Source organism: Mobula hypostoma, chromosome 8 (assembly GCF_963921235.1).
Source record: "Mobula hypostoma chromosome 8, sMobHyp1.1, whole genome shotgun sequence".
NCBI lineage: Eukaryota > Metazoa > Chordata > Chondrichthyes > Myliobatiformes > Myliobatidae > Mobula > Mobula hypostoma.
In genome coordinates this window covers 34,836,823-34,863,996 of record NC_086104.1, presented here as the reverse complement: position 1 = coordinate 34,863,996, position 27,174 = coordinate 34,836,823, and the positions used below count along the sequence as shown (strand labels likewise).

The 27,174-nt window shown below is 40.5% G+C and overlaps 1 protein-coding gene across 1 annotated transcript in view; it reads right to left on the bottom strand.

Moving 5' to 3' along the window:
* The window catches only part of prkcea (protein kinase C, epsilon a), a 658,830-nt gene that overhangs the window by 21,487 nt on the left and 610,169 nt on the right, over positions 1-27,174 (bottom strand). Inside the window, exons 12-13 of the mRNA XM_063055673.1 lie at positions 19,589-19,727; positions 9,193-9,381 (exon numbers count right to left, since the gene is read on the bottom strand). Of these exons, the coding sequence (XP_062911743.1) occupies positions 9,193-9,381; positions 19,589-19,727 (328 nt within the window). The remainder of the gene's footprint in view (positions 1-9,192; positions 9,382-19,588; positions 19,728-27,174) is intronic.

The window sequence follows — 27,174 nt, the reverse complement described above, 5'->3', positions numbered from 1 at the left end:
GTATTTTAACAACTTCAACACCTCCTCTCCCTTAATATCAGCATGCTCCAGAACATCAATCTCACTCATATTGTCCTCACCATCATCAAGTTCCCTCTCATTGGTGAATACTGAAGAGAAGTATTCATTGACGACCTCGCTCACTTGCACAGCCTCCAGGCACATCTTCCCACCTTTATCTTTAATCGGTCCTACCTTCACTCCTGTCATCCTTTTTTCCTTCGCATAATTGAAGAATGCCTTGGGGTTTTCCTTTACTCTACTCACCAAGGCCTTCTCATGCCCCCTTCTTGCTCTTCTCAGCCCCTTCTTAAGCTCCTTTCTTTCTTCCCTATATTCCTCAATAGACCCATCTGATCCTTGCTTCCTAAACCTCATGTATGCTGCCTTCTTCCACCTGACTAGATTTTCCACCTCACTTGTCACCCATGGTTCCTTCACCCTACCATTCTTTATCTTCCTCACTGGGACAAATTTATCCCTAACATCCCGCAAGAGAGCTCTAAACATCAACCACATACATGTCCATAGTACATTTCCCTGCAAAAACATCATCCTAATTCACACCCGCATGTTCAAGCCTTATAGCCTCATAACTTGCCTTTCCCCAATTAAAAATTTTCCTGTCCTCTCTGATTCTGTCCTTTTCCATGATAATGCTAAAGGCCAACAAATGACAACAATTATTGTCAGTATCTCCCAGTGGAGGTTGGTTGTAGGGGATTCGTAGCACGTTCTTTAGTTAGAGCCTTCAGCATTTTGGGCATCGAGGGAGAGAGGAAGAGGAGAGCCATCCGGAGTACCACCGATGCGGCAGAGAGGGCCTCAAGATGGCTGTGGCTCAAAAGAGGGGAGCCATGGAGTCATAAGTAGCTAGCCATCTGGACACAAGCTGGGGTCTGATCAGCCCCGGCTGGGTCACCTGGAGGAGGTTGTGTGATGTTGAAAGACCCGGAACACCCGATGATTCCAGGAACACCACTGAAGATGTGTCCAGAAGCATCAATAGATGTATGTATTCAGCATTATAGTACTGTATGTCCTGCATTGCTAATCTGCTAACCTGCCCACGTTCTCCTGTTACTTACTCCTGCAGTCTTCTTGTTGGCCTAAGACCAAAACATTTATACATGTAATAGTTTATTATGGTTGAATTAGTTCTCTAAATAGTTGGAGTGTTACAGTGATTTACTATAATATGGTTTTAAAAACTATTTTTTAATTCAAATAATGGACTTATGCCACAATAAACATACTCAGAATTTAACATATAACCTAAGGCGTGGTTCAGGTCACTCACTTTGTTAAAAATGTTTTTCAGTAAATATTTTAGAACGTCACTGCATTTAACTCAGATATAGCAGCATTTCCTTATTTAACCATTGATTGACTTTTCCAAATGGTTCTAAGTTTTGCTGTATTTTCCATAAAATGCATACATCAAGGGCAGTTTGTACAATTAAAAATATAAATAGCATAAGATTTAATATCAAATGTAGGTAATATCAGACTAATGGTCTTTGATTTAAAACACTGACTTCGTTATTTTTCGTGCAAACGTGGCTTGGTCTGCTGAGTATTCCCAGCATTTTCTGTTTTAATTGTATCATCAAAGCTCTGTATGACTGCAAGACTTCTCATCTACTTTTCAGAATTCACTTTGCAATATAAGACCAATGTTCCATTTGCTTTCCTAGTTATTTCTGTATTTGCATTTTCTGTGTTTTGAGTGTGATGACATCCTGAACCTTCTTACAGTAGCATTGGCTAGTCTCTCTTCATTTCAGTAATATTCTGCTTTTTTATTTATTCAGTAGTGGAGAACCTAACATTCCCTACATTATACACCACCTGTTAATTTGTTGTTTACTCAATCTATAACACTGTCTGAACTAATTTATTTTCAGTTTATTTGGAGACACAGCACAGTAACAGGCCCTCAACAAGCTCGTGCTGCTAAATTACACCCAGCTGACGAATTAACCTACTAATCTATACATCTTTGGAGGGTGGGAGGGAACAGAAGCACCTGGAGGAAACCCATATGATCAGAGGGAAAAACTACAAACTCCGTACAGTCAGTAACAGAATTGAACCCAGGTCATTGGTGCTCTAATTGTACTCCTCACCATTTGTTTACGACCTACTTTGGCCTATAGTCAATCAGTCAGTCTCTCTCCCTCTCCCTCTTTCTATATTTTTTATTTTTTAAAGTTCTCTCTTCCTTTTAACCCCTCATTTTCTACTACTGTTAAGATACTAAAGACAGAAGTAACATTTTTCACAATCCCTGTCATTTTCATTTTTGCCATTATTACCTTTCCAATCTTTTCTCCTAAGGGTCCAGCAGTTATTTTTGTTATTCTATCATCTTTTTATAAACATATAGGCTCTTACCGTGATTTTCTACTTTTTTGTTGACTACCCTCAATCTATTTTCTCACCAGTTTTAGTTACCCTTTGGTGGTTTCTAAGATTTTTATTAATCTTCTGGCTCACCATCAGCCACAGATGGATGATCCTTCAGAACATATCTATGTGAAGTATTATGAAATATCTCCCTATATGTCAGCCACTGCTTAACTATCATTTTCCCTTGTAATTGATGCTTCCCGTCCACTTTAGCCAATTCTACCGACATACCTTTGAAAATGCTTTTAAAGTTAAAACATCAGTTTCAGAGCTCACTATCAAACTGAATGTGAAATTCTATCATGTCATTACCACTTTTCCTTAGAGGATTCTTCACCATGAAATCATTGATTATTCCTATCTTATGACCAGATCCCTGCTTGTTTCTATTAGGTTTTGATCTACAGAACTGCCTGCAAACAGCATCTGAAGTCAACATTCAAAATCCCTTTGTCAATTAGCTATGTTTAATCTACATGAAGATTAAAATTGTCCATAATAATGGCAGTGACTTCTTCACATTATTGTTCAATACATATCCTGTTCTATAGAGTAGCTACTCGTAGGGGCCTATCACCTTTGAACCTCTTGTCCCTGTGGTTTCTTATCTCCATCTAAACAGACTCTTCTCGACCTTCTGAGATACAATCATTACTCACTGTTCATCTCCTTTATGACGAGTACTACTACGCATTATTTCTCTTTCAAGTTATCCGTTCAAGGTGTCAAATATCAAAGAATAAACACTTTCCCAAGCTTGGCCATTCTAAGATAGCTCTCAGAACATTATCTCCTTATTTCTATCTGTATCATCAATTCACCTACTTTGTTTTGAATGCTGTGGGCCTTTAATTCTGTTTTTTTTCATTGTTTTCCTTATTCTGATTGTATGTATACATCAGTGCTTAGATCGTTGTGCTCTGTCCATTGCTATCATACTCCATTTCAAGTTCCTGGGTGTCAATGTCGCTGAAGACCTAACCTGCACACAACATATTGCTACAGCTAATAAGAAGGCAAGACGGTGGCTATATTTCAATCAGAGTTTGAGAAGATTTGGTTTGCCAACTAAAACGCTTGAAAACTTCTACAGACGTACTGTGGACAGCATTCTTACCATCGTGCAAGGGGGTGGGAGTACTTCACAAGATCAAAATATGTTGCAGAAACTTGTAAGATTAGTTAGCGCCATCATTGGTACTACTCTCCATAGTATCCAAGACATCTTCGAGGAGTGAGTCTTTTTTGAATGCTATCTCAATATAAACAGTCAGTTATTAAGTAGACTGTTCCGTTTACCTAACCCATATGAAACCAATGTTAGGAATCTTTTTTCCATACAAGGTTGTATCCTGATTCTACTTTCATATTTTAACCATATAGTTGTCTACTGTACAGTTTATAGTTTGAAATTACTTTAAGGTAGCAGGTTTGATTGCCACTGTGCCCAGTTTCTAAGTATACCAAGTTAAATGCTGAGTAGAAGATTCAGTACTTTTCATTTGCTGGTGACGCTGAAGCAGATATTTGCTGTGGAGTCTGCATAAGGGCTTGGGCATTAAGAAAATGGACAAAGAATTCATCATCATCATCATTATGTGCCCTGTCATATGATGTGAGCGATCATGGTCCCATGACCATAATTGTTCTTGGCAAACTTATTTTTACAGAAGTGTTTTGCCATTTCCTTCCTTGGGCAGTGTCTTTACAAGACGTGTGACCCCAGCCATTATCAATACTCTTCAGAGACTGTCTGTCTGGCGTTAGTGGTTACGTAAACAGGACTTTTGATATGCACCAGCTGCTCATACAACCATCAACCACCTGCTCCTAGGGCTTCACGTGACCCTGATCAGGGCTGGGGTGCTGAAGGGAGGGCTAAGCAAGTGCTATACCTTGCCCAACAATGACCTGCAGGCTAGTGAAGGGATGGAGTGTGTTCCACCTCCTTTGGAGAGATGTATCTCCACATAACCACCATGCACTTTGGTAGAAGGAGTAAAGGCATAGGCTATTTTCTAAACCAGAAGCAAATTCAGAAATCTGAGGTACAAAGGGACTTGGGAGAGCTGGTGCTGGATTCCATAAAGGTTCACTTGCAGGTTGAATTGGTAGTAAGGAGGATAAATGTAATGTTAGTATTAATTTTGAGAGGAGTAGAATAAAAAAAAACAAGGATGTGATATTAGGACTTTATTTAAGACATTGGTTAGACCACATTCGGAGTATTATGGGCCATTTTTGGCCCCATATCTAAGAAAGATAAGCTGGCATTGGAGGGTCCAAAGGAGTTTATGAGAATAATCCTGGGAACAAAAGGGTTAATGCATTTGATGGCTCTGAGTCTGTACTCACTGGAACTTAGAAAAATGGGGGGGGGGGTAATTGCATTGAAACCTATTGTATATTGAAAGGCCTATATAGAGTGGATGCAGAGAGGATGTTTCCAATAGTGGGGAAGTCTTGGATTGGAGGGTACAGCTTCAGAATACAAGGACGTCCCTTTAGAACAGATGAAGAGAAATTTCTTTAGCCGGGAGTGGTGAACCTGTGAATTCGTTTCCACAGTTGGCTGCAGAGGCCAAGTCACTGAGTACATTTAAAGTGGAGTTTGATAGGTTCTTGATTAGTAAGTATGGGATTCAAATGTTATGAGGAGAAGGTAGGAGCATGGGGCTGAAAAGGAAATTAAATCAGCCGTAATCGCACGGTGAATCTGACTTTATGCGCCGACTAGCCTATTCCTGCTCTTATGTCTTATGGTTAGAGGTATAAAATTACATTGGTAGAATTTAAAAGGATACACACATAGATTAGAAAGAAGACAGGAGTTCCTGTGTCAACAACAGGAAACACTGGTAGCAAGCAGTCTGGATGCATTCGGTGCAGCTGAACACCTGAGGCCTGCTAGAACAGATAAAAGGGCTGAAAATACCACACAAAAATTGAGATTAAAACATCTTATAAAATTTCAAAAGTAAAAATTTTAAACAATATTCCTTTCTCACATGGTCTTTTTATTCGCTCTCACATACTTCAATTCTGCAAACAAGAGGTCAGGGAAATTGCAAATAATTGTGAGCAGTTCATCTTTGTGTATGAGATTTATAAGTGTAGGTAACATTATCTGCACCTTTAAACACCATGGTTTGAGCAGGTCTACTCAGTACACATTTTAATATTTCCACAGTAAGTTAACTATATTTTAGTCCAACCTATTCAAGGATAGTATAGATAACTCTGAGTGTTGTAATTCAAGATCAAATGTCAAGTTACACAATGTTAGGAAACCAAACCTTCCAACTCAAATCCCTTGCTAATGGACAAAAATAAATCTCCCCAGTCGCTCATTTAATTCCATTGTCTTTCCTGTTCTCTACCTATACAACCAACAAGAAACTAGACAACAAAAAAAAACTACAAGGACTCGACGCTCAGCAGTTACTGTGGCAACTACCATGCGTAATATTAACTTATACTTTGTTAATTGTAGGATTACAATAAAAGCCAGTAATGCTCCCAGGAAAACTCTCTCAGGGTAAAAAAAAGGATTGATAAAGACTTTAGAAATTGCTTTGAAAGCAGCCTCAATCGAACAATTAACACCATGATAATCACGTGTCATTGAAGTGAAAAGTACAGCATCCACACAAACCATGATTTCATTTCACTTTTAGAATTACATATAAAAGCAAACAGATTGTCAGTGTGATACTCCAATTGAACTTTTGCTAAGTCACCAAATTGACACAACGTTATCTTACATAAAATAGGGTTATGTCTTCTGAAAAAGCACATTAATTGTTATAAAGAGATGAAAATCAGGCAAAAAGTTATACAAGTGCCATATACAAGTAATGTTTGCCAAACAGAACCAAAAACATGCACATAATAAGACGTGCAAAACATAGAACAGATTCTGGGGGAGGGTTTTAAATTTACACGTTTCCATTCAGCACTGTATAATTGATAGTCACACACACAAAAATTGTGATTGCTCAGCACAGGAAAAGCCAGTTCTAGTGTGACCTCCTTGGATTTTTTAGAATATCTCAAAAGTATATTACACAGAGCTACATTCATCTGCTACATTTGATCTTCACAGGCAAATGGGTTTCTTTATCTACTTTGTAATTAGTTTGAGACCCGATAAAATACACTTTCTGCAGATGTCGCTCTCCCCTCAACCAACAATCTTAACTTTGAGATAGGACGTCCAATTTAGTGTTTTGCATAATAAATTAGAGACATAATCTGAGCCACCATCCTTCTTTCTAATGCAATAACTCGTTGATAACTAAGCTGCAATTTCACCATGAAGCATAAAAAAAATTCCAGAAACAGCTGTTAAAGGAATCAAACATCTGAGAAGAGGGCTTAAAGGGTCAAGCCTGGTGAAATTTTAAGCATGTATTTTTAGTAGTTAAGTGTTTTGCCTGATGTGCTGCTGAACCGTAGGGATCAGGACAATCCACCAAGGATCAATGTACACTCTGTATGGCACTAATTGATTTTAGAGAGGATTGTGGGAGGCTCATTTATTGATCTTTGTACAATGATTAGCGGAGGGTTAAAAATTAGCAAAAAAAAAATCCTACTTTCAATCACTATTCAGTAACTTGTTAGAACATTGGCTGTGTATTTAAGGACAGAAATCGCAGAGGATGGGTCCTGAATATGTGATACAGGAAAGTGTTTAGAATCCACGATTGCCCAGTGTGAAACAACACTTTCATGATTTTTTAATGTCATATTTTTAAGGTCTATGTTTGTAGGGGAAACAAAATTGTTCATTTGATTTTATAGTAAACCAGATGAACTACTGAAAAATGCTGAGAGATGAGTTTGGGAAAGCTTTATTAATATCGTCAGGCTCAGCATCACAGGGAGGTCATCAGATAAGTAAACCAAAGATTTATGTCTTCTTCACATGGCCAACAGGAGAATAAGAAGAGGAAGAAGTGAAAAAAAAAACAAAAAAGAAAATGAAGAATAAAAATAATAAAGAAATTCTGCAGATCTAAAGCATAACAAACAAAATGCCAGAAGAACTCAGCAGGGTAGGCAGCATCTATGGAAATAAATAAACAGTCGATGTTTCAAGCAGAGACCTGTCTTCAGAACCTGGAAAAGAAGGGGAGAGGTGCCAGAATAAAAAGGTGGAGGGAAGGGGGAGGAAGCCAGCTGGAAGGTGATAGGTGAAGCTAGATGGGTAGGAATGGTAAAAGGCTGGAGAGGAAGGAATTTGATAGGAAAGGAGAGTGGACCATTGGAGAAAGGGTAAGGGGGATGGGACCCTGGGGAAGGGGGTGATAGGATGGTGAGAAGAGATAAGTGGCAAGGAGAAAATAGATATAAACATAGAAAAGTGAAAGAAAGACATTGACCAGGGTGTAAAGCCCTAAATATGCTTGAATGTTTATTAAAATGAAATGAATGGCCAATGCAAGTTAACTTTAGAATCAATATTATAGATTACTTTTATATAAATGTAAATGGGAGTTTCCTTTTTCTATTGAGATGCTAGTTCAATCATACATTCTTTAATGGCAAATCTTATTTCTACACATTTACCACCTCTTACGACAAATTACCTCCTGAACTAATTAATTGACATGCCCCATTAAGAGACTATAACCTTATGTTAAGAGACCAGCAGTGGATTCCTGTGATAATTCTTTTTGAATATAAAATATCTCCAAAGATGATATGATGAATTCTTTATCCCCCAACCACTTTGAGACAGATCTTGCTTTCTAAGTTCAATTTCTACCTCATACAAAATACCGCTGGTGAGACACAGCTTGTATGGTGGTCCTGATGATACAGTAACTCCTGGATATGGAAGGAGATGGTATCTATAACCTAGGAGTCAGCCCACTGAGACCTATATTATTGCCCAAGAAAGAAAAGTACTCTTACATTTTTAGGCTATCTTCTGCTTAATTATCAAACTTTACTAAGAGAAACATCTGAAACACCAACTCTGCAATGGAGACCCTCATTTGGAAAGTTTGACAAGGCTCTTGCCTGAGTTGGGTAATGTTTTGCACTTCCCTGGTGACGGTTTGAATCTACTCTTCAGTTTTAGTCACAACATAGTTATATATTTCTGTTTACTTGAAAATTATCCCAAGATACCCTTTTTATAACTGCATTTTCACTGAAATTGCTCTAAAATCCATGAACTATATGCCATTTTAGCTTCTGTTTCCTTCTGTTGTATCTAGCTCAATCTCTCTCTTCTCCTGGGTGTTGCTCTCCCTCAGGTGCTTATTATACCTCAGTTTTGACATGGAATAAAGACTGAGTATTTTAATGAAGAGCAGTGGCTGAAATAAATTATTAAATTATTGTGGTTACTCTTCACAGGTGAATCAGCCCCTGTGAATAAATATCAAGTACACAGAATGCTTTACACAGCTGAATAAAATGTGAAAGCTTGGAGCACCAGCTGGAAGGAAGATGGATGGTGTTTGTGACAGTTGATAGGTTTCGAAAGACACACTTCATTGCTGTGCAAAGGCACACAAGAAAAAAATTCTCAATGATATAAATAAGCCAGTACAAACATATACACATCACAAAACATTTTGTCCTTTCCCACAAGTTGTGTAATTTATCCCAAGCCCTGCTGTCCTATCTGTGGCATTATGAACTGTGTTTCAACTCCCACTGGAAAATACTCGAAGTTAATAAATTCAATTTTAATTACAGCTAACTCAAAGCAGTCTCCATGGGGGAAAGGTGAAGGGCAATAAGAGGGTGTAGGGAACCCACCGCTTTCAGAATGCTGACAGCTTCCTTACTGAGCCAGACTGGGTACAGCACATCATCATGCAAGATGGATTCAAAAAGGTCATCTTCATTGTCGGCCTCGAAAGGTGGTTGTCCAGCCATCATCTCGTACATCAGAACCCCCAAAGCCCACCAATCCACTGATGGGCCATACTCTAGTTCCTGTAGGATCTGTTCAGAAAGGCAAACAGATGTCAAATGAATGTTCTGCAATGAGTTGAAACAACTTATTAACTTCTTCTAGACAATTACTTTGAGAATGTTTGTTTTTCAAATACTTGCTTCATTCATAACTTTTATATTTAAAGCCTTCAATATATCCGATGATATTTTTACAGATAGACATGAATAGAATTTTGTGTGTTTTACAGATTCAAACAAAATTTCACACGTCTTCAACAGGAACTAATATGGACATTTCTAAATCATGATTGTTAAATCAATTAGGCAGAGATACCAAACAGGTAGTAGTAAATCAGGTGCCATTAGCCCATAGCTGAACTCAACGGGTAGATAATTGGGGGTATGGAGTTGTGGATGGAGGTTAGGTGGATGGGTAGGAGAGGATGACGTACATACTCCAACGTTCTCCAAACCACTCTCCATTTCTGTTGAACCTGAATTTTACCTCCATTAAGAAATGTTATGCATATATTGCAAATGCCTTATTTCCTTTCCTTCCTTCAAAAACATTCATACTAAAATGGTTTGAATTTAATGTATTGATTGTGATGAAAGAGGGTTACAAAAGTACACATAGACTAAGATGTTAACTGTCCTGTGCTAGCACCAGTGGGATCAACAGTTGATCTGCCACCTGTCTTCAGGAGAGAGAGATAAGTAAGACAACGGAGCAGCATTTGGAAATGTAAATGAAGAGACGAGAGAGTTTAACGGAAGGAGACACCGGTCTGAGTATTGTCAAGACCGGCTCCTTTTGAACCCTGAACTGTTTTGAGTGTGATGGACAGGCGATACCCCAGCAGGGGGATAAAAAGGGGCAGGTTCGCTAAGACAACACACGCGACACCACGAGGTAACGAGACCCTGGAAGCGGTGCACCCCTACAAGTCGGTGGGAGTTTTGGAGGTCTGGTCGCGGGACCAGCCATAGACGCACAGGGTGGAAAGATACGGTCGGTGGGAACCTGGTGTGTGTCCGCCCTTGCCTGGGTGCCGGGTTCACCGCTGAAGAACGATCGTATCTGAAACGGAGGGGTCACAGTTGGTGACCTCAGAAGACATTACAAAGGGCTCGCCCGAAAGCTAACTGCGAGGAATATCAAAGGTCTGTTGAATCCGATTTGAATATCAGCATTCGCTCTCTCTCTCCCCAATGGCACGACAGCGATTACTGCGAACTGAACTAAACTGAACTCTGTCACTTGTGATTGAACATTTTACCCCTAGATAGCGATAGAGCTGATTGACCCTATTATCCTAGTTCTGTGTACATGTGTGTTTATTCATTGCTAACCTGTTGCATTTATATCCTTACTATTACAGTACTGTGTTGCTTATTTCTTTAATAAAACTTTTTTAGTTCCAGTAATCCAGACTCCAACTGAGTGGTCCATTTCTGCTGGTTTGGCAACCCAGTTACGGGGTACGTAACATAAGAGATATTTATCATGTGCATTTAGGTTTTGTTATCTATTCTCTCTTAATTCATGGATATACTTGTGCTTAAGGATTGTTTGAAACCTTGGAAAGCACCTTAAGTGGCCACCTCCAGCACAATCTAGACACTAATTCAGATAACGCCAGGACACACAAACATCAATGAAATATTCAGATAAATGATATCCAGGGAGTTGAACAAAGAACACTATGCTGGAATTGAATAATACCATAAAATTTTCCACATCCATCTGAAATGGCAGATGAGAAGTCAGTTAAAAATTTCACCATCAGACAGATCCTTAAGACTCCTTCAGTACTACAGTAAAGTATCATTCTGGATTACACGTCCAAGTTCCAGGACCAGGACTTATATATATTGCATTACGCTGCTGCCGTGAAGACAACAAATCTCATGAGAGAAGTTGGTGATATTAAATTGCTTCTGATTCAGTTAACTTCAGTGACTGATCCACACCCATAAATGACCCCACTTTTAGCCATTACAAAACACCCAATAGTCAGCTTAACAAAATCAACTGAATTTTTTCAATTATAGTTTAATGTTGCTCGTTAGTGTTCAGTACCACGAAGTAATGGGATGAACATTTGATGCTGATGATGTCCTATTCTGACCTCAGTCTTTCTAAAGGATGCTAAAAAAACCAAACACAAATCAGGACTCTAATCAACATTCACACAATGTGGTGTAAAGTTTAATATATAGAATTGATCACTGACACTCAATTCGTGAATGGAGTTGGGAAATTAAAGAAATAAATAAAGATTTATTCAAAAAGTGCATATGGTGACAATGTTAATTTCTGGGCGATTTTATATTCAATTCTTGGGAGATCAGGGGGCCATCTGTGGAGAGAGAAGCATTATCAACATTTCAAGTTAATGGCCCAGCATCAGCTCCAACGAAAGATCAGTGATCTTAATCATTGACTCTTACTTTATTTATGGAGGCTGACTGACCTGCTGAATATTTCCTGCATTTTCTATTTTATTTTTAGTTCTGCCTTTTTAAAAACTGAGTTTTTGGGAGAAGATGCTTTGGTTTCTCCTGAACTAAACGTAAGAGGCCAGAGGCAGGCCATCTGGTGCATGGTGCCTGCTCTGCCATTCAATGTGATTGTGTCCACTCTGACAAACTAATTTGAAGTGGAGTGACAGCCTCTTGGAACAAATTGTCCTGGTGACCTTTTCCCATCATGATGAATCTTAGTGTCTGAATTTCAGATTCTGTATCAACTCTGAGCTGAATTTCCTTGCATTTCCAAGACACTGCACATGTAATCTCCAGCAGTCTTAATGCTTTCCTTCAGCTCTCACTTACAACCTTTCTGCTACATCCGCCTTAATTCAATTTAACAATTTATCAATTCGCTATCATGCCAGAGCGTGGTATCTTGTTGCAAGTTGCTCTCTGCAAGATCCACTCATTACTTCTACGATAAGTGTTACCTCAGTACACTGTGGTATTGGATTGACCACTATGAATGTCAGATAAGGCAAGATTTTCACAGTAATAAACCAATTTACACTTTAAGCTTGTTTGGTTTCTTATCTGATTTCCAGAGAACAGTTTTAGCTGAATGTATGTACAGTAGTTAATTACAACATAAGACTGTATCTCTGCATTGAGGTACAGTCTCACCAGTAACATTATCACAGACTCACCATCAGATTAATTTACTGCCCTAGCAATAGACAAGGTATTTTTTTAATGTTGTAGTATTTGTTCAATTATGAAGCTGCTCCTTTATGTAAAAGAACTGCAAGAATTGAAGGGAGGGCAAGAAAAGAAAATCCAATGCAAATTACAAATAATTATCTCAAGCAATGCTGGAGGAACTCAGAAGGCCAGGCAGCATCTATGGAAAAGGCTACAGTTGACGTTTCGAGCCGAGACCCTTTATCAGGACTGGATAAAAGAAGATGAGGAGCCAGAGTTAGAAGGTGGGGGGAGAGGAGGAAGAAACACAAGGTGATAGGTGAAACTGGGAGAGAGACAGGTGAAGTTAAGAGCTGGGAAGTTGATTGGTGAGAAATACAGGCCTGGAGAAGGGGGAATCTGATGGGAGAGGATAGAAGGCTATGGAAGAAAGGGAAGGGAGAGGAGCACCAGAGGGAGGCGATGCCAGGTAAGGAGATAAGGAGAGAGTGGGAAAAGGGAATGGGGAATGGTGAGGCAGTGGGGGGGGGGGCATGACCAGAAGTTTGAGAAATCGATGTTCATGCCATCAGGTTGGAGGCTACCCAGATGGAATATAAGGTGTTGTTCCTCCAACCTGAGTATGACCTCACCATGACAGTAGAGGAGGTCATGGATAGACAGATCGGAATGGGAATGGGAAGTGGAATTAAAATGGGTAGCCACTGGGAGATCCTGTTTTTCTGACAGATGGAGCATAGCTACTTGTTGAAGTGGTCTCCCAATCTACGCTGGGACTCACCGATATACAGGAAACCACACCAGGAGCACTGGATACAGCAAATAACCCCAACAGACTTACAGATGAAGTGTCGCCTCACTTGAAAGGACTGTTTGGGGCCCCTAATGGTAGTCAGGGGGAGTGTTTAGCACTTGTTCCACTTGCAAGGATAAGTGGCAGGAGGGAGAGCAGTGGGGAGAGACGAATGGACAAGGGAGTTGCATGGGGAGCAATCCCTGTGGAAAGCAGAAAGTGGGGGGGGGGTAGGGAAAGATGTAGTTGGTGGTGGGATGGCATAAACATTGAATCCTCAAACTTCTAGTAATGTCCCACCCCCTTCACTATTCCCTTTTCCCTCTCACACCCTATCTCCTTACCTGCCCAACACCTCCCTCTGGTGCTCCGCCCTCTTTTCTTTCTTCCATAACCTTCTTTCCTCTCCTATTAGATTCCCCCTTCTCTAGCCCTGTATCTCTTTCACCAATCAACTTCCCAGCTCTTGACATTACACCGCCCCATCCCCATCAGTTTCACCTATCACTTTGTATTTCTTCCTTCCCACCTTCTAACTCTGACTCCTCATCAATTTTCTCCCCGGTCCTGCTGAAGCGTCTCGGCCTGAAACATCGACTAACCCTTTTCCATAGTTGAACTGCTGAGTTCATTCAGCATTATGTGTGTGTTGCTTGGATTTCCAGCATCTGCAGATTTTGTCTTGTTTGCAATTCAACAAATATTATTTGGAAGCTTATTGAGAATAAAAGCTGGTGAATAAAGGTTGTATAAAAACTTCTTCACGATCATCTTGTTGTTGAGAACTGTTTAATATTCACTGAAAAGATGCATTTGTAAGGGGGTTTCCACTTTTATGTTACTGCGGAGGCTGATTAAAACTGCGTCTTTGTTATGTTAATGTAGGGAATGCGGCTTTGTTGTGTTAAACGTTGAGAAATTTTGCACTAGCAGCTTGTTTTGGTTTAGAGGGTGATAAGAGGGTGCTATTAACCAATTGGGATAGTTGTTATGGTTTTGGTGTATTTGAAGATACTGTATGCGCGGGGTTTTGGGGCAGAAGGCGGGAGAGCGAGACAGAGGATGGACGATGTGCTGTGATGTCCGCTAACGGGGTCGGACCCCGAGGAGGGCGTTCGGCAAGGAGACGGAGACGGACTCGTGTGCAGCGTCTGGTCGACCACCGTTGGTGGTCCCAGGCAGCCGGTTGAGGTGGTCCGAGGGGTCGCAGGGTGAAGAAGAAGGTCCTTGAGCTCCAACAGTTTTGTGCACCAAGAGATTGAACTTTGATAAGTGTGGCGCCTTTTATTTTCCTTTTATATCTTATTCTCTTAATTATATAGTTTCAGTAATATCTATAAACTGTAAATCATTTAATTGCATCTGGTGTATTGTCTGTTATTTGGGCAGGGTGGGGTACCTCATACAGCATCCACACAAACTAATTACCCAGTTTGGCGGGGCCGAGGCTGTTTCCCTAGACGACAGCGAGCCGGGCGACCCTGAGGGTGGCCGGGGGGGCTACACATTGTTTTTGCAAATGAGCCTTCTTGTAGCTTTCATGCTCATTTCTAAGTCTCAGGCTCAGAAATTGAGTTTCATTTTCTGCTGATGTGCCAGTGTTAACACCCAATCTAATACACTGCAAAAAAAAATCAAGAGTTGAGCAAAATTCTGTTACGAACAATGCTATGTTATGTAGGGTGCCTACTGGGAGCAGTACAAGAGTTCACAGATTGTCACTGCCTCAATGAATGCCAAGAGGCAAGACAGAGTTTAAAGAACTTTTCTCCATTGAACTGCTGCAGAAAACACAGCCATGGATGTGAAGGAGATTGTGGGGTGAGGTGGGGTGAGGCAGCACTTTCTCTTGTGACTCGGCATTTCCATGCAATAGTCCAACTGGACTGACTCTTGTATTAGGACTGGTCCCTGTAATTGGAATAACCCCAAACCACACCATGGTGCAGGCTTTGACTTAAGGGGAAATGATGTCACCATGGGGTTGAATGTTCTGCTCCTGTTCCTATTTCACGGGCCTTAGTAGGATCAGGCAGATGAATGCGTGGCTGAGAGACTGGTGCAGGGGGCAGGGCTTCAGATTCTTGGATAATTGCGATCTCTTCTGGGGGAAGTACGACCTGTTCAAAATGGACAGGTTACACCTGAACCCAAAGGGGACCAATATCCTGGCGGGAAAGTTTATTAGAGCTGTTAGGGAGGGTTTAAACTAATTCGGCAGGGGGATGGAAACCGGAATGACAGAACGGAGGAAGGGGAAAACAGAAAACTAAGGCAGTGAGCAGTAAAGATGTCAGGAAAGACAGGCAGGTGATGGGGCAAATTTGTAGCCATTGGGATGAGTTCCAGTGCAATAAAGTTGCAGTGAAATCAAAGCGAAAAGTACCAAATACTGGTCTTAAGGTGTTATACTTAAATGCATGCAGCATAAGGAAAAAGGTGGATGATCTTGTCGTACGGCTACAGATTGGCAGGTATGATATTGTGGCCATCACTGAGACGTGGCTAAAGGATGCATGTCTCTGGGAGCTGAACGTCCAAGGATGCATGGTGTATCGGAAGGATAGGAAGGTAGGCAGAGGGGGAGGCGTGGCTTTATTGGTAAGAAATGATATTAAATCATTAGAAAGAGGTGATATAGGATCGGAAGGCACAGAATCTTTGTGGGTTGAGCTAAGAAATCGCAGGAGTAAAAGGACCCTGATGGCAGTTATTTATAGGCCTCCAAACAGCTGCAGTGAGGTGGACTACAAATTACAACAGGAAATAGAAAAGGCTTGTCAGAAGGGCAGTCGACGTTTCAGGCCGAGACCCTTCGTCAGTCCTGACGAAGGGTCTCGGCCTGAAACGTCGACTGTACCTCTTCCTAGAGATGCTGCCTGGCCTGCTGCATTCACCAGCAACTTTGATGTGTGTTTCTTGAATTTCCAGCATCTGCAGAATTCCTGTTGTTCAGAAGGGCAGTCTTATGAAATGTGGGGGATTTTAACATGCGAGTGGATTGGGAAAATCAGGTCGGCACTGGATCTCGAGAGAGAGAATTTGTAGAATGTCTGCGAGATGGCTTTTTAGAACAGCTTGTTGTTGAGCCCACTAGGGAATCGGCTGTACTGGATTGGGTATTGTGTAATGAACCGGAGGTGATTAGAGAGATTGAGGTGAAGGAACCCTTAGGAGGCAGTGATCATAACATGATTGAGTTCACTGTGAAATTTGAAAAAGAGAAGCCGAAATCTAATGTGTCGGTGTTTCAGTGGAGTAAAGGAAATTAGAGTGGCATGAGAGAGGAACTGGCCAAAGTTGACTGGAAAGGGACACTGGCGGGAAAGATGACAGAGCAGCAGTGGCTGGAGTTTATGCGAGAAGTGAGGAAGGTGCAAGACAGGTATATTCCAAAAAAGAAGAAATTTTCGAATGGAAAAAGGATGCAGCCATGGTTGACAAGAGAAGTCAAAGCCAAAGTCAAAGGAGAGGGCATACAAGGAAGCAAAAACTAGTGGGAAGACAGAGGATTGGGAAATTTTTAAAACCTTACAAAAGGAAACTAAGAAGGTCATTAAGAGGGAAAAGATTAACTATGAAAGGAAGCTAGCAAATAATATCAAAGAGGATACTAAAAGCTTTTTCAAGTACATAAAGAGTAAAAGACAGGTGAGAGTAGATACTGGACGGATAGAAAATAATGCTGGAGAAATTGTAGTGGGAGATAAGGAGATGGCAGAGGAACTGAACGAGTATTTTTTATCAGTCTTCACTGAGGAAGACATCAGCAGTATACCGGACACTCAAGGGTGGCAGGGAAGAGAAGTGTGCGCAGTCACAATTACGACAGAGAAAGTACTCAGGAAGCTGAATAGTCTAAAGGTAGATAAATCTCCCGGACCAGATGGAATGCACCCACATGTACTGAAGGAAGTAGCTGTGGAGATTGCGGAGGCATTAGCGATGATCTTTCAAAAGTCGATAGATTCTGGCATGGTTCCGGAGGACAGGAAGATTGCAAATATCATTCCGCTATTTAAGAAGGGGGCAAGGAAGCAAAAAGGAAATTATAGACCTCTTAGCTTGACATTGGTGGTTGGGAAGTTGTTGGAGTCGATTGTCAAGGATAAGGTTACAGAGTACCTGGAGGCATATGACAAGATAGGCAGAACTCAGCATGGATTCCTTAAAGGAAAATCCTGCCCGACAAACCTATTACAATTTTTTGAGGAAATTACCAGTAGGCTAGACAAGGGAGATGCAGTGGATGTTGTATATTTAGATTTTCAGAAGGCCTTTGACAAGGTGCCACACATGAGGCTACTTAACAAGATAAGAGCCCATGGAATTACAGGAAAGTTACATACGTGGATAGAGCGTTGGCTGATTGGCAGGAAACAGAGAATGGGAATAAAGTGATCCTATTCTGGTTGACTGCCGGTTACCAGTGGTGTTCCACAGGGGTCCGTGTTGGGGCCGCTTCTTTTTATGTTGTACACCAACGATTTGGATTATGGAATAGATGACTTTGTGGCTAAGTTTGCTGATGATACGAAGATAGGTGGAGGGGCTGGTAGTGCTGAGAAAACAGAGAGTCTGCAGAGAGACTTGGATAGATTGGAAGAATGGGCAAAGAAGTGGCAAATGAAATACAATGTTGGAAAGTGTATGGTTATGCACTTTGGCAGAAGAAATAAACGGGCAGACTATTATTTAAATGGGGAAAGAATTCAAAGTTCTGAGATGCAACGGGACTTGGGAGTCCTCGTACAGGATGCCCTTAAGGTCAACCTCCAGGTTGAGTCGGTGGTGAAGAAGGCGAATGCAACGTTGGCATTCATTTCTAGAAGAATAGAGTATAGGAGCAGGGATGTGATGTTGAGGCTGTATAAGGCGCTGGTGAGACCTCACATGGAGTACTGTGGGCAGTTTTGGTCTACTTATTTAAGAAAGGATGTGCTGACGTTGGAGAAAGTACAGAGAAGATTCACTAGAATGATTCCGGGAATGAGAGGGTTAACATATGAGGGCTCTTGGACTGTATTCCTTGGAGTTTAGAAGAATGAGGGAAGACCTCACAGAAACATTTCGAATGATGAAAGGCATGGACAGAGTGGATGTGGCAAAGTTGTTTCCCATGATGGGGGAGTCTAGTACGAGAGGGCATGACTTAAGGATTGAAGGGCGCCCATTCAGAACAGAAATGCGAAGAAATTTTTTTAGTCAGAGGGTGGTGAATCTATGGAATTTGTTGCCACGGGCAGCAGTGGAGGCCAAGTCATTGGGTGTATTTAAGGCAGGGATTGATAGGTATCTGAGTAGCCAGGGCATCAAAGGTTATGGTGAGAAGACGGGGGAGTGGGACTAAATGAGAGAATGGATCAGCTCATGATAAAATGGCGGAGCAGACTCGATGGGCTGAATGGCTGACTTCTGCTCCTTTGTCTTATGGTCTATGGTCTTATGAACAAGACATAAACACACCATGCAGCTCAGAAGCAATTTTAATCAAAAGTCTGCAAAACAGTGAACATAGAACATAGAAATCTATAGCACATTACAGGCTCTTCAAGTCACCACTCAATTATGAATGAAACATAATTGATGTTTTAGCCTAAATGCTGAGCACTGAATATTCAGGTTGCCAAATACTGCAAATAAGACATCAATATCAGATTGCAGGATCTTTAACTTTAATATAGCTGGAACAAGACTTCCTGACTTTCATAAGGAAGGTATGCCTTATGCCATCTTTACCATCCTATCACTTTTGTATTTCTACTTCAAAGGAGCTTTGGACTTGCATTGCAAGATCCATTTGTGCATCAATGCTCATAAGGATTCTGCCACTTACTGTATATAGTCCTCTTGCATTTGACCTCCCAAAGTGCAATATCTCACACTCATCTAAATTAAACTTCATTGGGTATTTCTCTGCCCACATTTCCAGCTGCTTGATGTTCTGCTGTATCAGTTGAAAACCTTTCTCACTATCCACAACTAATTTTCATGTCATCCACAATATTAATATTGTGAATGCTGATTCTTTGAAATTTTAATTGTTTCTCCCTTTAGACATCTAATATGTGCTACACAACAGGAATTCTGCAGATGCTGGAAATTCAAGCAACACACATCAAAGTTGCTGGTGAACATGACTAATATGTGCTACAGTAAGATTGAAATTGTTACTTTTGCACATTTAAATGTAAAAACAACTGTAAACTATATTGACTAAATGTATGAACAAGTTCAATATAGGATATTAATATTTTTCAGAACATTGAGTGAAATTAAACATACCTCTGGGGCAATATAATCAGGTGTGCCACAGAAAGTTGTAGTTGTGATGCCATTCAGAATACCTTCTTTGCACATTCCAAAATCAGCTAACTTGCAGTGCCCCTCAGCATCCAGTAAGATATTGTCCAGTTTCAGATCTCTGCAAGGTAAACAACAAACATTTTAACTATTAGCTGCACTAGGCATGCCATTTCACTTGAACAGATCTCATTGGATATTAAGTCCACTGATGAGAAAAATACTTCCATTTTATGGCCTTTGATTTAAAAGGCTATACACTCAAGTCCTATTTCAGACACAATGCAGTATGAAAGGAATAATTAGAGGTCCATTGTTTTGAATGTGAAGTTAAACAGCCTTATATGCTCTCTAGAGTTGCACATAAAAGGCCCCACAGTACAATTTCAAAGAACATCTGAAGAAATTTTGACATACTCTCAGTTCACATCACAGAAAAATGGACAACTTTGCCAAGTAAGAATGGGAACAGGAGTAGGTCAATTGGGTTCCAGAGCTTGCTCTGCCATTCAATAAGATTGCGGCTGATCCATTCTTGGCATGAACACTACTGTCCTACATTCTTGTCTACTTATCTCCAACTTGAGTATATTCAATGGCACCATCTCTATAGCTCTCTGGGTACAGAATTCCAAGAATTATGACTTTTTAAGGAAAGAGAAATTCTCCACATCTCTTTTTTTATAAAAGTGACCCTTCTTTCTTAAGCTGTGACCCTTAGTTCTTAGACAAGTTCGCTTGGGGAAGCATCCTCTGAACATCACACTTCTCCATAACATCACATTTAGGTTTTTTAAAATTTAGTCTGGATAGGCACAATCTGTGTAACCTTCTTTTCTACATCAACTTCTTCATTTCAAAAGTCAACCCAGTAAATTCCCCTGCTTTGCTTCCAATGCAAGTGTATTCTGCCTTATGGAGACCAAAGCAAAATGTAGTACTCCAAGTCTGGTCTCACCAATGCCCTTAAAGCTGCATCAAAGCTTCCCCTTGCAATAAAATTCAACATATTTCATGAACCTTCTTAATACTTCATTGCATTTACATGCCAGTCTTTGTGCTTCACGCACCAGGTCCCCCAGATACTTCTGTACCAAAGCATATATAATCCCATTGCATCTAAATACAGCTACCATCAAGTTGCAGAGGGTGGTGGGGTATGGGTGTTGCATTCCTAGAAAACAGATCATATCATGATTTTCCATCATGTGAAATTATGACATCTGAGTGTGCTTTAAGAAATGTGATTTGAAATAAATTAATTTTGTGTTTATTTACTTGCTTCTCTTTGAATAAAGTTTGTGAATACAAATTTTATTCCGTATCTCAAATTTTTGGATAGTGTTTTGTGAATTCTGTAAGGATGAATTATTCTTACCTAAATTGGCTGTAATGCAGGGGTTGCCTGTAATAGTTTGATTAACATTCTTTCCTCAGAAATGCTAACCTCACATTGTCCTATATTATACTCAATCTGTCCACTTCTTGCCCATTACTTAAACCACCTATATCTCTTTGCAAGCACTAGTGTTCTCCTTGCCAACTTACCTATCTTTGCATCATCAGGAAATTTGGCTACTGACTCACTCTTCCTTCATCCAAGCTAGTAATATAGACTGTGAATAACTGAGAACCCTGTTCTGATCCCTATGATAATTCATTAATTAGTAATTGTCACTCCAAACTGAGGCAGTTATCTCAGCTTCCCTAATTCTGTCATTTAGTTAATCCCCTAGCCGTACACATCGCCCAATCTTGTGTGCTCTTGTCATTTTTAGTAACCTTTTATGTGGCATCTTACTGAATGCATTTTGGAAATTCACACAGATCTCAGCTGGTTCCTTTATGCAACTTATTTGAGTTGAACTACGGCAAGATTTCCTCCCCCCATCAAATCACATTGGTTTTACTTCATCAGAGTCCCAGAGCAGACATTAGTTGATTCAAGGTTTACATTCAGGTTATAAAACAAAGTCAGACAGAATCATTAATGACAGTGCATCCCATTCCTGATGAACAGAAGGGGACTGGAATGTCAGCACCACCCTGACACCCTCCATTTCAACTGGATGCATGGTCACCACAGCAGACGTAAAGTCTGTCTTCTGGAGAGTGTACCCACGAAAAGCAACTGGCCTGGATGGTGTCCCTGACTGTGTCCTTAGATCCTTTGCAGATCAGCAGGTGGGGGTAATTGCAAACATGCTTAACCTCTCCCAGCTTTAATCTGAGGTTCCCAGCTGATTTTCTCTCCTTACATATATTGACTATATATTAAAAATAACAAATATATTCAATGGGATACTCTGAAAGATGTTATATAACTCTATGGTTACTTCTAAAAATATTTATAAAGTATGAAAACACAAATCTAAAAGTAGCTTTTTTAAAAGAAAAGGAAACATGCTTGCCTTGTTTATTTTCTGTAGTGATAAATTGTGTGCCTGTATACTATTGGTGTCTTTGGGTAATGTGCTGATGGACTCCGATGACATTGTACAGCAGGGATACCTAATTATATTTAGCAAGGATCTGCTTCTTCACTCACTGATGTTTCTGAAGTCCAGACCCTGTGTCATGACTAGTAGGACTCTAATAATTTCATAAACTTGATTAATTTGTGCTGTAAGTATATCTCCATCCACTCTGAAAGAAAGAAATGAGCCTCATTTCAAATTTTGAAGTAACTGCTTTCATCTTTGGCTGTACAGATTGAGATGATATTATGATTGATACCCAATGGCAAAATAAAGGTGCAGCCTTAATCTGTCTCCACTATCCATCCACTGTGAAATGTCTGACCACACCATGTCGTGAAAATACATCTAACTGCTCTGCGTTTAGATAAGTTTCTACATGGGATTTTATAAGGACATTTTACAAATTGAGTAAATATGCCGTAGTAGGGGCAGCCTTTGATCCTGGGGATCATGGGTTTGCGCCTCCGGTGGACTGTGTCCTCTCCAGGCTGCAAGCCTGGGCGGGAAGATTTGAAGAACCAGCTGTTGCCCATGCAGCGGGTTCCCCCTCTCCACATCACTGATGTAGTCCAAGGGAAGGGCAAGCACCGATACAGCTTGACACCAGCGTCGTCACAGTGGTTGCCAGAGTGAAGTTGTAAACAACATCAAGCTGCCTTAGGGACCCCGGCTCCGGATTTCTTCCTTGGGGTTTACTCCCAAAGCTTTTCCCATGGGAGGGTATGGCTGGAAGGCAGGGGAGGTTTAAAATCAGAGTTTTCCTTCTCCTGGGCGTCCAAGGCTGATGAACCCCACCTGCCCGAAGCAACTGGTTTATGAGGGGCCAGTGGTCCACCTTCGCCCCTTCTCTTGTTCCACCAGGCCCAGTAGCTAGGCCACATGTGATGGCCAAGAGTTAGACTTGATCATCAGAGGCTGCTAGGGACGCACGCTATTTGAAGCACTTTATAGATAGTGGGAGCTTATCCCCACTACCACCCCGGCTATGACAAACTCAGGTTATTGCATAACATAAATTGTCATTTTTAAAATGTTTGTTCTGTTATCTATGAAAGGAGAAAATGAAGTTATCTACTTTCTTTACGGCAAATAGCTTAGTAGTTCAATGAGAAGAGCCTCCAGAAAGTTCACTCAGTTCACTCTCCACCTTCTCAAACTGAAATGCCCCGAGATGACTGAGTAACATTCAGCTTTCACTCCAAAAGATCCCAAATTAATTACCAGCGCAGACTGCACCTGTAGTTCCCCCCGTTGCATTTAAGAGCGCACATCAATGCCTGCAGGGAGATGGCTGCTACAAAATCCCTGGCAATTAGAATGATGGAAGAGATATGCACTAGCTGCGATGAAAAACAATTATTTGCACTACTTAAAAACACAAAGTTAGGAGGAGGGTTATTATTTATGAGACAGCAAAATAAGTTGTTTATATTGCTGTTGATGTCAGATTTAAACACAATGTAAATGTGCTTAATGTATTCAGATGGAAGTCTGGTTCTGCAAGGCAGCGGCTGTACTCACGGCATGGCCCGTACACGTCATGAGAGGATACAGACATCTGGAACAAGTGTTATTGATGTACACCCTGATATCATACTTTTACTACTAGAGGTAGAGGACGGCTGTTACTTAAATTGTCTTCAATAGTTGTAATCAGACCATTATGGGACCTCATTTTGTATCCTAAAGAGGCCTGTTGCTTGAACTAGGCGTGTATTCAAATTATCCAGTAGTAGGTGGTCTCTTTTAGTTTAGGATTGGCAATATAAGCAATACAGTGCCAAGTTTATCCCCAACTGAATTTGGAGCATTGACTTTCATTATTTCCTCTACTTACTAGGCTCAAAGAGGAAAAATGCCTGAGGTACTGAGAGTTATTGTGAATTGTATCCAACAAAAATACAGCATTTAAGGTTAGGAGACGACAATGGAGAAGACTAATACATAAATGTTGTACTACAATGCTCTTCAGCGAGATTAACTTGTATCCAGATCTATATTTAACTCAGGCAAATTGATTAACTTATATTCATTCCCTCAGAAATGTCTCATCATGATGTGCCATTGGATACAATCAGAATCAGGTTTATTATCAATGGCTTATATGATGTGAAATTTGCTGTTTTGCAACAGCAGTACAGTGCAAAGAAATAAAATTAGTATAAAATATGTAATTAATAAATAGTGCAAAAAATCCTTGGAGTGCAGATCTCGGACAATCTCACCTGGTCTAGGAACACCACTGGGATTGTGAAACGGGCCCAGCAGAGATTGCACTTTCTGAGGAAGTTTAAACAAGCATCACTCCCCACTAACATCTTTAGAGGCGTGGTTGAGAGTGTGCTGACCTTTTGCATCACAACTTGGTACTCCAGCTGCAGTGCTGTCGACAAAAAAGCCTTGCAGAGGGTGGTTAGGGGAGCAGAGAAGGTTATTGGCGTCTCCCTACCTTCTGTCCAAGACCCCTTTCAGAGTCGATGCCTCTAGAAGACACGGTACATCATTAAATATCCCTCACACCCTCTCCATGAACTGTTTGTTCTTCTGCCATCAGGCAAACGTTACAGGAGCATCAAAACTAAAACCACAAGGCTACTAAACAGCTTCCTCCCACAGGCAGTCTGACTGCTAAATAGCTGCTCTACCTGACTCTGCTTTGGACACTTTTAACTTGCACTGGACACTTATAACTTGATTTTAACTGACATGTGGCTATTGTGTTTTACTATTTATTGTTATGTTTATTATTTAGAGTTGCGTTTGTTATATTATGATTGCACTGCTCCTGGGAAACGCTGTCTCATTCTGCCCTGCAGAGCTTTTGTACGGTTAGAATGACAATAAAGTTTTTTGAATCTTGAATCTTGAATCTTGAAATAATGCGGTAGTGTTCACAGATTTGTGAACCAGTCAGAATCTGATGGTGGAGGGGACGAAACTTTTCCCAAATCACTGAGTGTGGGTCTGCCACCAGATTTTGCAATGATCCATGAACAGTACCTCATTAATCCTTCATTTTGCACTTTTTCAAAGCTTTTATTTCTTTGCACTGTACTGCTGCCACAAAACAGAGTTCATGTCATTTAAATCAGTGATAATAATTTTGATTCTGATTTTAAACTTGATACATTTTCTTAGAAATTCACAGGTGAATTAAGACATCTTTGTAAGATATATTTTCCCACTCGCAAATAGTAGTAGTTCTGATCTTTCATTATTATTAAAATACAAATCATACAGCAACTTCCACTGCTAATATATACACTGTCAAACATTTGCCTGAGATACTTTGATCCTTCATAAACTGCAGTACAATGGTAGTTTGTCAAAAGACTTGCTCCTGAAATATAGATCTGTTCATCCCAGTCAATGTAATTACAATATGACATCTCAATAACTATCAAAACAAACTGCTACTTAAGATTTCCTCATTCTTAAGGCAAATTTTACATTCCTTTTTCCAATTGAAATTATATAAGTGAAATCTGTCCCACTACATTAATATTGGCTCATCTGGTTTGAACGTATGATGGCTAGAACATCAGATAAAAAAGATTGAATCTATCAATGTTGCATCTGTTGGTATCAAAGCATTAATTCTTCAACTGGCTCTTAAACATACATAAAATCCACTACCATACTTACTGTATAAATATCCAATTCAAACTATTGAGGAGACTAAGCAGTTACTGTTTTCATTTGCCTTTTGTCAGAGAAAATGAAGAACAGGTAGAGTCTAGTAGTAGAGCTACTAGGACTTGATGTTTCAATCCCTATGGTAAGTCAGCACTCTCGATGTTGGCAGTGGACTTGGAGTGGTGACAAGGAGGGAGGGTAGGTACGTCATCGGGGTCATCAGGTGGGCAGCCTGCTTCTTTGACATTTCGTTGATAAGCCCACGACGTCTCCAGAGGGCTCAACGATGCCACCTGGCATCCCAGATACACCCCCCTCAGTTCCATATCCTCCTATCTTCATCTTGCAGCCCAGATGTTGTCTTTCCTTTTAATCTAAATCCAGTAGCTGCTTTCTTCTGCTGCATTTGACAAGGACTTGATTGCTTGTTGGGGGGAGTGACCCCTCACCCCCTTCTTCCTCAATAGACTGGTCATAGTTGTAGCAATGAATCCCCTGCATCCCACTTCTACAGGGAAAATCTTGGTCTTCCAGCCATTCTGGGCAGCTTCAGTTGCCAGTTCAGAGTACTTGGTCTTTTCCCTCTCATAAGCTTCTTCAACACCATCTTCCCATGGTACTGTCGAATTCAGGGCAGTACAAATTTACTGTGTTACATCAGACAAAGCTACCATAACAGAACTTAAAGCAATATTTCTTCTATTATAGTTAAGGGAATGCCAGCTATTAGAATAGAGGTTGTCAAGTTTGGCTGAGATCACATGAGTGGAATCACAGTTATTAGTGACAGAACAACCTCTTCAACTCTTAAGAATATATAAAACTCACTGATTAGTAATCAATAATGCTCTGAAGTACTTTGGATATGTCTACCTCCAGCAAGGTATAAATGACTTTGTTAAGCAAAAGGGTGTGATTCCTTCTTTTGTCATAAACTACTTCTGTGGCTTTGTCCCAAACCTTACATTTGATTCTGTCTCCCCCGCAGAAGGGATTCTCATTGAAACCTATCGAATATTGAAAGGCACTGAAAGAGTGGATGTGGAAAGGATGTTTCCTATGGTGGGGCAGTCTAGGACGAGAGGGCAGAGCATCTGAATGGGGGACATCCATTTAGAATGGAGATGATGAGAAAGTTCTTTAGCCAGAGGGTAGTGAATCTGTGGAATTTGCTCTCATCGACAGTGGTGGAGGCCAAGTCATTAGATGTATTTAAGGCTAAGGTTGACAGACTCCTGATTAGTCAAAGCATGAAAGGTTACGGAGAGAAGGCAGAAAAATGTGGTTGAGAGGGAAATGGTGGAGACGAAATGGCGGCTAAGACTCAATGGGCCGAAAGAGGAAAGAAAATTCTGAAAATGAACTAAATATGGAAATCATTTTAAAAATTGTAACTATTCAATTCACTGCCCATTTATAAACCTTTCCAGCTAAAATAATACTCAATTTTGT